General features: G+C 39.3%; 2 protein-coding genes across 3 annotated transcripts; one reads left to right on the top strand and one right to left on the bottom strand.

Annotated features, from left to right (window-relative positions):
- Positions 1-892: 892 nt before the first annotated feature.
- LOC117494046 (differentially expressed in FDCP 6 homolog) lies at positions 893-9,823 on the bottom strand. 2 transcript variants are annotated; one of them, XM_034144692.1, is made up of 12 exons: positions 9,641-9,823; positions 7,814-7,954; positions 7,524-7,709; positions 6,462-6,689; positions 6,231-6,377; positions 4,715-4,774; positions 4,485-4,593; positions 4,081-4,379; positions 3,828-3,994; positions 2,758-2,956; positions 2,160-2,250; positions 893-1,677 (listed from the first exon to the last, which is right to left on the bottom strand). In XM_034144692.1, exons 1-12 carry the CDS (start codon positions 9,734-9,736, stop codon positions 1,481-1,483), a joined length of 1,920 nt encoding a protein of 639 aa, XP_034000583.1. In that variant the 5' UTR covers positions 9,737-9,823; the 3' UTR covers positions 893-1,480. The 2 variants fall into 2 exon arrangements, with proteins under 2 accessions (XP_034000583.1, XP_034000584.1); XM_034144693.1 differs by lacking the exon at positions 4,715-4,774 and having other exon boundaries at positions 9,641-9,821.
- Positions 9,824-11,538: 1,715 nt separating this feature from the next.
- troap (trophinin associated protein) lies at positions 11,539-17,162 on the top strand. The gene is made up of 14 exons (XM_034144691.1): positions 11,539-11,683; positions 11,964-12,050; positions 12,366-12,603; positions 12,690-13,119; positions 13,363-13,481; positions 13,659-13,710; positions 14,398-14,540; positions 14,653-14,707; positions 14,796-14,878; positions 14,968-15,054; positions 15,305-15,412; positions 15,508-15,790; positions 15,872-16,068; positions 16,671-17,162. Exons 2-14 carry the CDS (start codon positions 11,989-11,991, stop codon positions 16,734-16,736), a joined length of 1,923 nt encoding a protein of 640 aa, XP_034000582.1. The 5' UTR covers positions 11,539-11,683; positions 11,964-11,988; the 3' UTR covers positions 16,737-17,162.
- Positions 17,163-17,373: the final 211 nt, after the last annotated feature.

Here is a 17,373-nt window from a genome sequence, read left to right as displayed (position 1 = left end):
ACACGCAAACACACACAAGAGGACACAGTGGATCCAACAAACAGCTTTCTGGGGAGTCAAGGTCTGAAACATGTGTTAACACTAATATGCACTGTTGTTTCTGTAAAATGCAACATGGGCATTTTTTATTTGGTTTTAATCATATCTGCAGGATTACATCTTTCCAGCCCTTAAGGCAAGTGTCTGATTTTGTTCTAAATGATGAAAAAATGACTTCACTTTACTTCATTAGAATTTATATCATGATAAATACATAGGAGGACAAACATTTCTTAATCCAATAATTGTTTTTTTATTTAAAAAAACGTGTTAAAAAGTCTCCTGTCTATAGATAAACGTTTCCAATACTTAATTTTGTTATGCATTTATTGTCTGTATTTATTTCATGATTTACATGTTACTCTTGTGAAATCCTCTTAAAACTGCATAATATAATTGTTTCAAGCTAAGTGTGAATTGGACACTAAAAAAGAAAAGAAAATTCTGTAATTACCAATCCATGAAACTAATAGACCTAAAGTGTATAAAGAATGAGATTTTTGAAAACAGTTTTTGAGTTAAAAATGCTTCCAGCCTACATGCAGTTTGCTCTGTTTGTCAGAGGATGTCTCTGTTCACTCCTGTATAGATACAGTATGGCCTACTCATACCCAAACGTTTTTTCAGTGGGAGCAGTCAGCGATGACACATTTTGACACTGAAAAAATGGCTGAGACACAAATTCAAACTCAAGCGGACGTGCAGTTTGCAAATTCAGCAGTGTGGGTTTCATCTTGTTCCATAGTGTGGCCTGGGTAAAACAAATGAAACCATTTCAAACATATAAATATGATTTATTTAAGATTTTCATAGTATAAATATTGTATCAATTGAGTAAAGATACAGCCAGAAATCAGGTTAAGGAATCAATTCACTCTTTTATTTACAATTATGTTAACCGACAACAGAAACAGGAAGTTCAATGAGAGCTGCTCTCTCTCTCTCTTTCCTGTTTATCAGGGGTGATACTCATCGACTGAAAACTCTAATACTGATCCAACTTTTTACGTAAAAAAGTCAAGCTGCCTTCCACTCCAAAAAATCCACATTTAAAAATGAAATGTTGTTATGTGTCTATATTACAGAGTTAAACAGATGAGCTTCCTTGTATTGTATGTAAGTATTAGCCTTTAAACTTCACAACTTAATTAGTTATTTCAGGATCTTGCTTACAGCTCATGTTTTTTGCACTGAGGTATGGTTTATGTCCCGAACAGGCCTCACACAGGCTGCATTCAAAGAATTAGTTGCTTCTGCAAATGCATCTTCTTGCTAAAATGTTAAAAATTGTTTCTTTCTGATATATGAAGTCAGTAAATTCAACATTTAATAGGAACAGTAGTACTTTTGGTAGTTAATTCGGTTTTAAGTGCAGATGTTTCACTGTTTTAATCTCGTACCATCCTTTTCAGAAACCTACGTAGCCTCTAAATTCATGTTTTTATGGGATGTCCATGTCTCCATTTGAGGCATGGGAGTGCCGTTTCTCTAAATCACATCCAGCGCTGTTGTCAACGTTTTCTTTGCTCTCCTCATCCTGATCCTCTGATCCTGATTTCCTCCTGATACGCAGCCCGGGGTCTCTCTGTGTCGGGATCTGGAAGCTTGCGAAGGAACTTCCCAACGATGGCCTCTTTTCTAAAAACAGCACAAACAAATTGCTTCAGAAAATGCAGTAAATGTTTACCGCAGGCAAGTGAAGTCAGGCATAGTGGTCTGGATTTGAGGACGCTGAATTAGAAGAGGAATTCTCTGAATAAAAAGAAGGACATTTCAGGAAGTATGTTTAAAGAGCAGGCAATGAAAACAAAACAAAGGGAAAATATCATTTTTTCATCATGTTCTACCATTTACATTCTCATCTTTCTGCACCCTTCAGCAATTGTACAATTTGTAGTATGATATAATTTGTGGACGCCAGGAAAATAGTATTTATTACCAGAAACACCTGAATTTAAAACAGCTAAGTGGAATTCAATCATAATTCTGTTTCCAAATGTGATATCTCAAATGATTTACTGTAAAAAATCCCTAAGGTTTGAACTTCATCTGCTGGTGTGAAAGTTGGATAATTAAGCTGCTTGTTGGTCATGTCACCCATTGCACCATGGGACACGTACCGCCTGGTCCGATGGGTCGCATCAGTCTGTTCATCTGGACGTTCCAGTGTTTGACGTTGGTGCTCGCCTGGCGGAGTTTCCTCTGGGCAGCCTGTCACAGAAAAAGAGCAGCTTATTAAAATGCACAATACCTGCAAGCAATAATGAACTAAACTGCTGTTAGCATTAGCAGCATATATAACTGATTTATAAATATCAGCTATTGGAATCATTTAGCTTTTAGGACACAATGTTCTCTCACGTTAAAGAAAAACATATTGACAGAATACAAGGTGTTTAAAATACTGGCTCTCTTAAGTGAGATAAGCAGAAAGATTTAGCTACTGATACCATCGTCAAGTATACAATTCATAAAATGAGTCATATAAAGTCTCCAAAGACTATAATTATGTCTGATTGGACTTTCAAAACATTTAATGGTTTTGAAGGACAGACAAGAGAGCAGCTGCTGCTGTTGGTTCAATGTTTTACTCAAGTATCAAACCAGATCCTAAACAAGCTAAATTCCCTCTAAGATAGATCATTAACTTAAATGTAGTTTTGATATTTGGTTGATTTTATTATTAACCTCTAAGGGTTTTTATTTTTTGATTCTTACCACGACATCCTGGTCCACTTTGTGCCGGTTGGCCCGCACCTCTTCCAGCTGCCTCTGAGCCTCATCCAGGGACCGGGACTTAACCTCCATTTCCTGTCTCAGCTCCTGCTTCTCCCTCTGGGTCTTCAGGATGTACTCCTCCTGTTCCTCCTGCAGGCACATCAGGGCCTTCATTTTCTCTTCCTCCTCGGCCAGTAACCTGGAAACAACAGAGGACACAAACAATAACATTATAGTACACAAGACATAGTGTGAAGCATTAACAATCAAAGACGACTGATATAGAGGACAGAAGCTGCCAGAATATAAAATAAAAGAATTGAAGTGTCAACAAATAAAAAAACATGCCATTAACTGATGTGATAATAGTTAAATTAAATGTAGGCATTCATTCATTAATATCTTTGGTGTATTTATTAATTTTGAAATGTATTTATTTCTGTATTTTTCCATTTGTATTCTTTCCCACTATTTTATTTCCACAGACTAATTTTGTTCTGTATTATTTTCTTTATGCATTTCTTTATTATGCAAATGAGGGGGCTGTCATTCAAAGTGGGCAATGCATTCAACTTTACACTCATCGTTGATTGATTGACATAAACTAAACATTTGATTAATCATTTTATGCCCACATTTTTATTGTAAATAATATTGGATAAATGACATATTATTTCACTCATTAAGGTACATATTTATAAATGTTCTGTGGTAGCACCATTCCTTGATGCACAGAGAGCCTGCTGCAAGTTGTTTGCAGATTCGTGGGATGAATTCATCAGAAACTTTTACTTGAAAACTTTGAGATAGCACAAAAACAGTGATACAATAGATCTGACTGATGGCAGCGTTAAACAACTTCCTCTGCCGGCAGTTCAACTTCCTCAGGAACATAACGCAACATGATCTCCTTCAACAGCTGAGCTTAAAACCTGCTGTCAGCACACAACACCTCCCTCTTACAACGATGATAGTTTACAAGCTGTTAACCTAAACATATGACTTCTTATTGTGCCGAGAAAGAGTATACACGTGTTAGTATCGATGGGTAGCTAAATATAACACTCAACCCTGCTTGAGCGTAGCGGAAGACCTCCTCATCCCGCCTGGCCTTGATCTCCAGCTGCAGCGCCTCCTCCAGACGCTTCTGCATCTCCTCCAGCTCCTGGATCCTCTTCCTCTGCCTCTCGGCCTCCTCCTCCTTCAGAACCATCTCAGCCTGCATACTGACCCGAGCCTTGACACGCACAGCAAGAAGCAAAGTAATAAAAACTCACATATATTCGCTTCTGATTTCAAACTCTTTTTGTTCTCCACACTCACCTCCTCGGCCTCCTTTAGCTGGACCTCCAGGGCCCGCTGCATCTGTTCGTGCTGCTGCCGCCTCCGCTGCTCGTCCTGCTCCAGGAGGGCCTGAGCCTGCTTTTGCGCCTCCTTGAGGAGATCTAGCTCGACCAGCCCCCGCTCCCGCTCTTCCTGCAGGGCCCGCAGTCTCTGCAGCTCCTCCTCTTTGGCGTGGCATCGCTTGTCCCGCTGCTCCCGCTGTTCACGCCGCTTCAACTTCAAATCTTTGTGGAGGGACGTTTTCCCCTCCACATGCAGCCTGATAGCTGTTTGGATAGCTGTGAAGAAGATCATGTTTAATATCTCTGTAGGAAGAGGAAGCTTTTCAGAATGATCCATGAGCTATCAGGGATTAGCATCAGATAATATGAGTTCTGTCTGACCTGTAGTCCACTCCTGTCTCTGTTTGGTGTCGGATGCGCTCATCTCATAAGTCTTGGAGAGTGTTTTCAGACAGAACATGCACCTCTTCCCATCCCGGTCTGGTAGCACCTGTTTGACAAAAAGAACAACGATTCCAGTTAATATAATATCCCTTCTTCATTTCTCTTTTAACATTTGTTGTGACCATTTCTTAAACAAACAGTTGTTAGTAGAAAAATGGTAAACTCACAGGGAAAAGGGCGTTTTTGATCCATTCTGAAGGACCAAACACTATTTCATCACCTACTACCTATAATAAAGCATGGTTTTAGAATGAATGCTTGTTTTCCTTTGGAGTAACACATGGTGCACTGTGTAGTGCTCTTGCTAAATAAAAAAATTGCAGAACTTGACCTGGTTTGACATAACTCAGGCTGCTACTGTGTGGCATTGATGAGCTAATAATTGACTTGGTGGTCACGTCAGAGGCCCAGGTAACAATCCCTTATTTCATTATAGTGAGGGACTTATCTGTAGTTCAGTTGGGATTTTTGACGAAATAATAATTGAGACAACTTTCATAATTTTTTTTTATGTTAAGAAAAAGGGGGAGGGTTTGTAATGTTCCCCTTGGTAAAGGAAAGGTGGTTAAATGTTTTGCAAGGGAGAATGACCTTAGGGGAAGACTGTCACATCACTTGTCAATATTCTACCGCACCTCCCTCCTTCACTTTAATCAGAATCTTAAAAGAAAGCATTATGATAACTGAAGTTATGAATACATTGTTTATAAAATAAGTCAACATGTTGAAGGGGAACATGTGTATAAAGGTGTCTGCGGCTCAAGAGAGAGAGCTGCCTGAAATCTGATAATTGGTTAGAGCGGAGGAAGTGAGGTTACCAGACCTCTGTAGCACGCTACCTGTCTCTGCATGACACTACTACACAAGAACATCTAGGAAAAAATGTTTGCAGTCAAGTTGCAGTGTGGTTTAGGTAGGTTAAAACACAAGAGAATATTTAGATTTGATTATGTTGCATTGTTGGAGAAGCCTGTGACCTAAGATTTTCAACGACATAATTAACATAATCTGTAGCTATGTTAGTTTGACAATAAAGAACCTTGAACCTTAGATTAAAAAGGATACAAATCTTTGTTTTGCTGCATCGATTTTCAACCCTAACATAGTTATAAGTCTTCAGATCTAAATGAATGGAGAACTTTAGTAAAGTTTAAATTGGAGTACTTCATTTGAAATGCTTTTTACACTTTAAGTTAAATATGTCAAAGTTGTACCAATTCAATTGTGTTAGATTACTTTAAGATATAGTAAAGAATGTATTGCAGTCCATCTCATAATTTAGAAAAGCTTTCAAATATACAATAACACTTTTTTTTATTAAACTGAGACATAAAATTCTGCCTTCTGGTCTACTGACTGAGCAGTGTGAGCAACAAGTTATTTATTTGAATCATTTTCTTACATGCTGAAGCCATAACATTTAACAGTTATTTACAAGAAGGATGTGGAAAGTTCTAAAATAAAACAGTAAACCATCTTGTGGTCACTTGCACCCTCATCTTGCAACACTTCTCACCCTCTGGCTTAAAAAATGATATTTCACTCACATGTACAAAGAAAGCCAAGGAGCAGTATGTATCTTTTTTCTGGATACACTGACAAACAATGCAGTACTTTAGAAGCCTGAGTTAACCAGTGTTGACAATGTTTAGCCTTGAAAGAGGGTCCCCTCCAGCTGCTTACCTCCACACAGCAGTTCCCATCCAGGACTATGTTTCCCTGGCAGTCCTTGCGGTCCTCCCCGGTGTAGTAGGACAAGCTGCTCGGCCTCAAAGTGAACCAGCGCTCCTTCCAGTTTCTCCTCAGCTGGCCTTTCTTCCACAGATAACCCTGCACCCCGACACACATATACTGTCTATAAGCAACATAATGCAGCGCATGAACCCAAACACAGACATCTGATAGGTCTCCTACCTCTTTGAGGACATCACCAACTATCTCCCTGTAAACTTCCTCTATGGCCATACTGGTTATGCTCTTATCGATTCCTCTGGTTAACTTTCCCGAGTTCATCATCTCCAGAAAAACCCACACAGTGATGCCGGTCTGCTGCACTGAGTCCTGGGAGAAGAAGTCTTCTAATTCAACACAGTTGAATTCGATACTCATAGACATGCATATCTTCTTGAGGAGGTACTCCACCTGGAGAGGAAAAGAAACCAAAAGGTTTCGAGAGTGAGAATTATGTTGGCTCATTTAAATTACCTGTCCTCGCTGTATAACAGCCTGAGAGCTATTCATGCTAATTGTTCAATTGCAGATAAAAGCAGTCTGGTTTTACGTTAAGTGTAGTGTCAAATATTCAACATAAACACAACATTACAAATCACATCCAACATTGACCTCTCTTAAGGGTAACTTTTACTTATGTTTATTCTTAACTAAATGTTCTTCAGCAATAGTATTTATGACACTGCAGAACTCACTACACCACAGATTTGTTTGCAGTGGTTGGTGTTTGTAGCACATACTAAAATAAACTGGATAATGTTTTCTTAAACTCATGATAGAAACTACTCTGCCCTTGATATGGAGGGTTTTGTCTTGGCAGCGACAGTGAAAAACACACGACAGGAAACCAAAACGACTTGCAAGTGAGAAACAAGCCCACACTGCTGCATAAAAAGAGCACCGTGTTCCATGAGGCAAAAAACAAAGTTTCAGGCAGGGTGTATTTAGTGGTTGTAAAAGACCCAACAACACTTATAGGAAAAAGATTACTGACTCCATTCTCTAAATTGTACTCAAAAACAAAGCACGATAACTTGAGAGTATCCAATTGGCTGGATTTAGAAACAATTGTCACTAACATTAAAATGTAGCCACCATCGCCTGACGAAGATGTGCATATTTGTTTTTTTATACAGTCTTAAACAATTAAATACTCTTTACAGACCAAAACTGCTTCTTTAAAAAAACATATTATTTAAAGTGTTTGTTTTGTGATTCTTTAAATCTTATTCCAGTTGAACCTACCTCATCAGGAACCATAACCAAAGGGTACTTGTCCTCAGAGAGAAAATTAAAAAGGCACCAAAGCCGAAAAGCATCCCTCTCTGGCAGAACTGTGCTGCTGGTTTTGTCCGTCTGGTAGTTCTTCTTTGCCGTAAGAGTCCAACAGAGTTCATCCACGTTTTCCTTAGTAAAAGAGCCTTCAATAACCTACAACAACAACATGCAGAGATTAAAAAGACTATAACAGCAGCCTTGACTACAAAGCTTAGCAATTTAACAAAACATGGAAAATGTAGCTGTGTTTTTGACACCTTATCCAAGATGTATTTGTTGAGGTAAGGCATGTAACCCTGACTGGAAACGGGACCGTCATCATCATCCCTGAAGTGATCCTCCAAAGCGACAGGGTCATGTGGGATACACAAGACTGTGCACAGATTGTGGGACAGTACCTGGAAAATAACAATATACAGGGGGGGAAATGATTTTAAGGACAACACACTGCAGCAAGGAGATGCAGAGCTAATCAGATACAAATTGATATGCTTTTAATGCCATGTATGTGGATGTTACAATATTTCAAAAACTACAGTACATTACACAATGTAAATCTGGCTGGGATAAAACATGTGTGGTAAAAACCCTCAGATAATTCAGGGAGACCATGGACATTTGATCTTTAAGGAACTGACATGTTTAATTTCTGCTGCATCGTATTTCTAAAAATACTTTTGAATGCACACATAAGTGCGAAGAAAAACCAGAAAAAGGTTGGGTGCCTGGAGTGAGACACTTTATGAATCAATGTTTGAACTGCCAAAAAGAAAACCTTTATCTGGTTTCATCAAATGAAATTAGAAATGTTGCAGCAGCTTCCTTTCATACATTTAGTGCTGCACAAAGTGCTTAACAGGGGGCTGACAAACTAAGTAGAAACACAATAAAACAATAGAGACTTGTGATATAGAATCTAGACATAAGATTGAGAAATGGTCATAAAAAATATAAAAGTCAAGTAAAATAAAGAAATTATAAAATGGTAAAATTCCCCCCAAAAAGGAATTAAATATAAATGAGACATGTTGAAAAGTCAAAAGATAAGTTATAAGTAACAACAACGAACAAAATCAGGGTCGTTTTTTCAACCTTTACTAGGACACATTTCCATAAGTGAGAGCGTGCAACATCTTGAGATATCAGTTGCATTTAATCAGACAACCAGTCACTGTGTGTTGAGCCATAACCACATCCTGTCTCTGGTCTCCAGCGCAGTACAGCATCTGTACGTTTTGAGGCCACGGCATGCAACCTGCTAGCTTCTGAGTGCTTTGAAAGAACATGGTGCCTGTACACAGGCTGCATGCATGAGGGGGATAAGCCATGTCATGAGGCTGACGAGCTGTGAGCCAGCAGCGGCAGGCAGCTCATCGCAGGGACGTGGAGGTGGCTGGAAATGGAGTCTGATCCACAGCAAGACCAAGAAGTGACATAACAATGACACCAACAAAATACAGAGACTTCATTGACGCCCTGCAGCGAGGGGACAACAATAACCAACATGTTTCCACTTTGTCCTTGCGCTCACTGTAACAATGTTCTTTTATACATACTCGGGCTCATGTCTATTCAACTTGCTGTTCTCTGGTCAGGTCCAGTGCAAGAGGACCCTTTGCACTACAGGCTGGTACATGGAGGCCCAGTGAAAGCACAGCTTGGAGATGAGGGCTCCCATTCATATACAGACTGAGAGCAAACTGTTACTCTGGTGCTCCACTGGCCAGACAGAGGTGCATATTGTGCCCTCTTTCAGCAGGGAGAGCATTTTACTCAAAATATAGAGAACAAATGTGTCCCTTGTTGGACAGGATTTAAACGCTCTAAATATTGACGGTTATAAGTAGTATCAGGTTGGGTACACACTTAGTTCCTGAAGCACAGAAACAAAAGTAACAAACAACATTTGCATTTGTGACATTTAGTTTGCTCAGCACTTCAAATATGTTCACCTCAACCTCCTCAGAGTAAGCCCACGTAATGGAGTATGAACTGAGGTAGGAAATTAGGTAGCCGACAGAAAAAGAGAGTGAATTTATAGAGACAAAATGTATAATATTTCAGGTAGAAGACCCCACACTCACCTTCAGCTGAGACTTGGACACCTTACCGCTCTTCTCCAGATCCAGGGCTGTGAAACCGTACCAGATGGACTTTAGCAGCTCAGACCGCAGGTCCATGTCTGCAGCAGAGTTACTTTCTGGTTTCCTCCTCTACGGCTCTTCTTCTTCCCTCTGCTGTTGACACAGGGCCTCTGGTTTGACAGGCAGACACCCACACTGTGTTGCTGCTGTCAGAAGGGCATTGTGCCTGGCTGGGCTGCAGGCAGCGACCCCTGCAGGCCGCTCACACTCAGTGAGGGAGAGGGAGGGTCTGATCGTTTACTACATGATCTGTGATCCTGCCTTCCAATGTTGAAAGAAGTATAAAGGGCCTTTAAAGAAGAAATATTATAACAAAGAAATTATTATTATCAAGTCCAAGTACTTGGTACATAGTATACTTTAGTGTATTTTAAACAGATGTATTATCTTTATAGTTTAATGCTATTTTAGTAGGCTTTGTTTGATGCATTAAGGTGTAATCAGCATTTTCATGATGTATAAAGTTGGTCCAAGTGGAGATCATTTTGACAAGCTGCTTATATGTATGGTAGCCTACTCTCGTTTAAAACAAGTTATCATGTTTTATCATAAATATATTTTTTGTCAGCAAAATCTTGTTCTGATAAAAATACCATTACAGTTGTCAAATAAATGCTCCTTATATATGAAGTAGTATTAATAAATACTCAATACTTTCAAATTGCAATAAGGTACAGCTACTACTTGAGTCAATATGTAGCCTACTACTTAGTACTTAGCACCTCTGTTGACTTCAGGGACTGGATATACTATAGAAATTAAACATTGGAATTCTCTAGGAGGCGTAATTAGTCGAAATGTGAGAAAAAAAATGGTGAAGCTAGTTTTGTTTTTTCTTAAACTGTTGGTCCATTGTTAGCTCTCTGAGTCCGTTTATTTATGACGAATGAGCCTTTAGCTGTTAGCTTCAGGACAAGCTAAAACAAAGCTACGCCTAAAAGTTAACATTAATTGTTTATTGAGTCTTTTACATTGTTTTAACAATAAACAAACTGCAAGAGTAACTCACCTGCTAGCCATTTAACGTCAGCCTGATGTCACCTCATCTCACCATTTGTCAAGGGATTCAAATAAATTATGTAGTCATTAAATAAGTGAGAGGTAACCATAATCAAATGTCTACTAACTCTTATATCAGACTGCTGCTAACTCCAAAGATGGCACGACAAACAATGACCTCTAGAGGCCCTTTGGGAGTAAACTAACTGCGGTGTAGTTGTGTATCTTTAGTATTGATAGTTAGATTTGTTTGGGTATAGAAATCAAATCACAATACAAATAAATGATCAACACATGAACCAGATGCACTGAGTTCATTTGTGTTTGGAGTAAACTCTAATTTACAACACCTTGAAATATAAATAAAGAGAAGAAAATACATAGGCCTACCAAGAAAATACATAATACAAACTGCCTCCACTAATACCACTAACATATCCAGACAAAACTCAAAGACAACCGAGACAAATCTTGCTCCATATTATGCCATGTTTTCAATGTGTTATGCTTCTTAAAGTACTATAATTGTACTTATTGTGGTGTATTTTATTTGGTTTTTCGTAGCAGTGGCTTCTTGTTGCTGATGTGTGTTGCTCTTCGGCTGCGTTTTGGCGACATTAATCTATTCCACTCAGTCAGTCCGCGGCAAAAAGCAACCACGTGATTAAACAATGTACGCGTCGTTACCTATGGTCGTTACCATGGAGCTGTTTATGAAAATGCGTTCCTGATTGGTCGACAATATTGCAATGACTTAAGAACGCACATTCATTGGTTGATACGGCCTTAAGTTACGACCAATAGCTAAACGCGCTTTTTACAAACTGCTGCGGGTTCAGGAAGTTGACAGCCCACTGCGGTGTGAAAGGGACAAAACAAGGGACCTTTAAACTCCTAAAAACATATATTTTGGGCTTAATCCTATCAGGAATACTTTTTTGGACGCACAGAAGGAAGTTACAGCGGGACATTTCTTCTTGTAAAGTATGTAACGACTCCTTTTAAACGGCTCTGTGCGTATCTAGCATGTGCTAGCGAGAAAAGACATTAACCACTCAGGCTTCTGCTCGTCTTAAACTGACCTAGTATGCTTTCTATTTAAATTCGGAGTGGATAATGTGATTTTAAACTTTGGAAGGACTTGTAGTCTGATATATTTATATACTGTCTATATAAAGGTTTCTGTTGGTGCAAGTTTGCCATTAACCCTTATTGTGTTTCAAGTGTTGTTGATCTTTTGTGTTGCCATTTGTTGGTCCTCTAGTTGCTCCTCACACCTTGCTTTCAATATGGACTCCTCTCCAGTCCTTCGTCAACAAAGCCACAACAAAATCCGCAGTGAGTTGACGAGGTAAGCCAGTTTTAGAGATATGTGTTCACTTTATTTTCCTTTGCTCTTAGTGCTAGAAATAAAAACCTCTTGTCTTTGTCTGGGGCAGCTGGTACAAAGTACCAAACTGTGTGCATGCTTTTGTATTTTATTCAGTGAAAGTTAAATATGCCTGCTTGCCTCTTCATTTAACATTTGCAAACTTTTACATTTTTTGTTGAATAAAAACCAGGAGAGATATTTATTTATCTGAAAGTAAAAATTGCAACTGTTCAAACATTGTCAAACTATAATTGCATTTATTATTTTGGTAACTGACTGGTTTTCTTTACACAGAACAAAGAATGAAAATAACAAAATGCCTGCACACCCAAAGCCTTCCAAACTCCTCTCTGCACATCACCTTTCCAACCATAATATTGAGAATCAGGATCCAGTCAAATCAGAAATGGGTCGGAGGGCAGCCGTGCGACCAGGTATTAGTCGGCTTCCTGTGCTTGCCAAGTCCCTTCATCTTCAGACCACATCCGACTTCGGTCGATCTCATTATAAGTGGGAGGACAAACCTCTTGCTGTGAGTTACTTCTTCCTGTCCTGCATATTTCAATGTTTTAATCGGATCAAGCATTTGTTCTTAATACTTTATTTTTTTTTCTACAGGGGAAAACGAGGAAGAAAAAGCGTTACACCAGGGTTGTACCTTTCAACTTTTGTCAGCCCAAGAGCTCGAGACTGGGCCATGAAAATCAAGAGCCTTGCACTGTGTCACTATCAAGAACTGGCACTAATGCTGATAACAGTGTATGCAATTCTCATCTTAAAACCCAAAACGTAAATGCAAAGCCTACTAAACATCCGGCTGCCTTAATGCAAAATATAGATTTAACCAAAGGAACAGGGACATTTAAAGGAAAGGCTATTCCTAATAACGCTGTGCCTCAGAGCAAAGAGGATTCTTCTGCAGAGCCTGCTGTTAGTGCAGATTCCTGCTCGGATAACATGAGCCTGCTCAGTCTCAAAGATCCAGCCAAGACATCCCATGCTACCCAGAACATGCAGCTGACCGCGCAGCACCCCAAAAGTTCAACCGGTGAGTTGATTGTGTTGTTGCCTGTTTGTCTTTTCAAAAGCATACTTATTTGTTCTGTGCACAATACATTTCAATGTATTTGCAGCCTATATTTGCACATCTTCAAATGTATTTGTTAATGCACTCTGTTTCCAGTTATTAGGTGACCTCATGTATGTCTTGCTGCAAAAACACTTTTAGCTTATTGTTAGTTGCATAGCTAGAATCATAGCCCATTATAACCAGACACTTTATGTATTTCAGACAAAGGGGATAACTTCCAGTCGGATCACGCTGCTTTGCTCAGTATCCTCTGTAATGAAGGACTGAGTGCCACAGGTCTGGGATCTACAACTCCACACTCAAAACTGTATAACAATCTGGTGAGTGTGTTTTTATAATTGCTCTTTTCTTTATTTTTTTACAATGTGTTTTGGTCCCTACACTTTAACTGATGTGGTAGCTATTGAGGTTTTGATTACGCTTTGTTGGAATAGTCATTTTTAATCGATTTTCTTTTTGTTTTAATAAAAATGTGCTGGTGATTCTCTTGTTTGCAGCCCCAGAGAGTGTCTATCATGAGTAGTCGACACAAATCAGGACCCATTTCAGGTAAGTTCAGAAACATAATGTGTACCTGAATAAACAAGTTGTTAAACCCATTCACAATAGAGTGCCACAGTGACGCGTCCTAAAACCCAGAAGTAAGTTAGCATTTTACCACTTCCGGTTCCTTCGACAAAAACCAATGCAATTTCTCCATAGGATTTTGGAAAATAGCTCGAAATAAGGTCTGTGGTTGACACACATTGAAGAGACATATCACGTTTTGTTCAGCCGGATAATATCCACATGTCTACCCTACTTTTATCATTTTCAAATCATAAATCTAATCGATAGATTTATGATCGATAGATTTATGATTTGAAAATGACTTCCGGGTTTTAGGACGCGTCACTGTGGCACTCTATGATTCCTCACTTTCCCTTTCCTCACATCAGTATTTTTCAGTCAAACCAGTCGAAGAATTGTAAAGCGATATCTTGTTATTTTGGGGATGCTGTTTTTTTGTGGTTATTACCCTGTAAGGCCTACATTTGCACAACTACATTCATCACTTACATCTCTTTTAAAATTGGAAGCCTATTGGAAAAGTCGTTTTTGAGCATCTGGGAAATGTTGTTCTAACTCTGTTTCTACATTCATTACAGACCGACTAAGAAATAGTTCTGGACATAACTCCATGTAACACAGCAACATGTCATTCTTGAATCAAAGCTCTTTGTGCTCTTCTTCCAGGATTCATGAAGTCTGGGCAGTCCTCCCCAGACGTTGCTGCACTGCAAAGTATCCTGCAGAATGAAGGAGTGAAGGCTGAATGGCCTCTGGGGGCCACGCCCAGAATCTCTGTCTGTCCAGGCAGAGGCACGTCAATCATAAATGTATGTTTGCAAACAATATGTTTTCACTCTGGCAATTTGTTTTAAATAAGCTTATCACATTGCTTTTGAACGACACGCACAGTTTAACGTACTGCCTCACCTGCTGTCTTAGGCTCAGAGAGTGCCGGTTAGAAAGAATCGTGCGGAGGCAACCGAGGGACCAGTAGGTAAGATGCAGAATCGTTGTTCTTCTTATGAAACCTTCTTATATCTTTGTCCTTTTACCCTGACGTGACGCTGCTGTTTAATTTTCAGTTCGAGCACTCAAAGAGACTCCGCAGAAGCAATGGACCCCTCAGAGGGTCCCCAGCACCAGACATCGGCCCATGTCTGCTATGGTCAGTATTACACGTATATTGTATGATTATAAATCTGTTTGTTATGTTGTCAGAGTCTCTCCCTTATCTCACCATGCTGCTGTTTTCAGAAATGGCCTCTGTCATCACATCAGTCACCATTCGCCATCACTCCCGGGCTGCAGCGCTGCAAATCCAACCTTAAACCACAAAAGAAGGCGAGAGCAGAAAGTCATGTCCATTTCATAATTTGTCTAGAGGGCTTTACACAAATCAGTTTGAAAGTCTTGAAACAAAACAAAATGGGAAACATAATCTGTGTGTGCAGATACAGTTTCAGGCAAAAAACAAATTGTTCTTGAAGAGTTTTCAATTTAGCTATACATTTAATTCATCAACAGCTAAAGTTTTTTGACCTCATCATAGGTTTTGTATCATAATTCATTTTATTTTTTTGTCTGTTATCAGGAGATCATGCAGAGGTTATTTGATGATGAGGAGGAAGAGCAGAGCACACATGTGGCCGACAAACATCCTGAGAAACGAGCAGAGCAGCTCCCGACTCAAAACGCAACTGTAAGAAGTGAACACAAAATAAAAAGGGATGTTATTTATTTAAGATGTATTGTTAAATGTCTGTTGGTGTTTGGTGTCAACCCTCACTCCTCTAGGCTAAAGCGCACGATGAAGTAAAGGTAGAAGCGAGCGGGGTCAGCACCGACAGGGATGAAGAGGAGGAGCAGAGGATTGTGGGACGACAGCCATTCTTCCAAGCACCGCAGAGAGAGTCTGTCATTTTTTTCTCGACGGGCAAAACGTTGCGAAGAGCTCCACGTTTTGAGAAGCAGGAGAGCTCCGTCCGCCAGGAGGAGCATGGCCCGGTGCTGCCCGTACATGAAGAGACGAGGCCTGCGTCTGCCTGTCAGATCAACCCTGCACAAAGTCTGCACAAAGGTAACACTCGCATCTCAAAGTCTACATCTTTCCTGACTGTGACTGTGAATATATTTTAAGGTTTCATTTCTTCTATTATAGACCTCATATCCCAGAAGCCTTCTACTCTGAGTTTAGCCATGGCGCTGCTGCGGAAGCGTCTTTCTGCTCCGGAGGAGCTGCGTATGGACGAGGAGGTGGCCTCCTACTGTTCTGTCCCTAACGCTCCCTGCCTCCTCCCCCCCTGGCCCCGCTGTGAGAACCCCCTGGCTTACACACTGCACTTCCAAGAGTCCTTTGTGAGTACACACGCTGTGCATTTACAGAACAGTATTAATGAAGCGTTGCAATATTAAATGACATGACAAATATATTCGTTTTCAAATTGAAATTCTTTTAAACAATCAATAGGTCAACCAAGTGTTTAAAAGGACAAATATTCAGCCTAGGTCACCAGATCAAAACATGATGTGCAAAATGTCCTATTTAAACTGATTAAATTATTCATACCTATGCAGTTATTAATGTGTAATAAAACAGCATATATTACGATGATGACATTGAGAATTAGACAACCATGCTTACAGCGAAGGCTGAGGCAGACTGATGCTATATCCCAGGTCCACACCACAGACCAAATCTAAGCATGGTTTAAGTATTTAGAACATTCACAAGTACACTCTTAGAAAGCAAAAAATTTAATAAACATATTCAGAAAATATTGAACAAATCCTTTATTTTACAACACAAAATGCTCCAACACATTGTAGAGCTACAATCTGACAAGTTATTATTAAAGTTATTTAATTTGAAGCATATGGCCCTTGAAAGCATATTAAACATTCCCTGTATGTGCGCACAGACACAATTGAATTTGCATGTTTTCTTTTTTGTTTTCCAGACATTTGTTCCAATCGGCTTGTCCGGCTGTTCTTCTCCGAGCAGCTCCCCGCTGCAGGAGAGATGACTTTGCACTACAAGTACAGTATTTGTGTTACTGGTAATATCCGGAGGAGATGAGGTCCCTCTGGAGTACTGATAATACTTTTTAAATTGAACTGATTGGTCCCCACACTGTTGTTGTCAGCCTTAACTAAAGTCCAAAGAACGCTGCTAGTTAAATTGTGTTAGATACCTTTTTGTTTTTTTGAATCTTTATAACTGAGCTCATTAAATGCTTTCCTAAGAAAATAAAAATACTCTGTTAAATGATGCATATTTTAAACAGTAGGCACTCTAATAAAACTAATACATATTTTAAAAGGTAATTAAAGACTTAATCAGTGTTAAAGCTTTTGTATACAGATAGATTAGGATGGCTCAGAGCGTCACACTAGAGTTATTTGTGTTTTCTTTATGTACAGTGTTTATAATAAATGTATATGTAACTGTCTGACCATGTTGGATTTGTATTTTTTTTCAGCTCTTAAAATTATTTAATGGGGTGTCACAATCATTTGTCTAAATCCTACACTTGTATAATGTCTTGCACCTTTCTGGAGGAGCTTTTACAAACTTTCTACACAGAATTTTTAAACTGTTGACATTTACCAGGCAGTTGAGGTCGAACAACCGTTACATTTCTAAAAACACTAAATAGTTTG

The sequence above is a fragment of the Trematomus bernacchii genome, unplaced genomic scaffold, assembly GCF_902827165.1.
Source record: "Trematomus bernacchii unplaced genomic scaffold, fTreBer1.1, whole genome shotgun sequence".
Lineage (NCBI taxonomy): Eukaryota > Metazoa > Chordata > Actinopteri > Perciformes > Nototheniidae > Trematomus > Trematomus bernacchii.
This window is presented reverse-complemented; position numbering and strand designations above follow the sequence as displayed.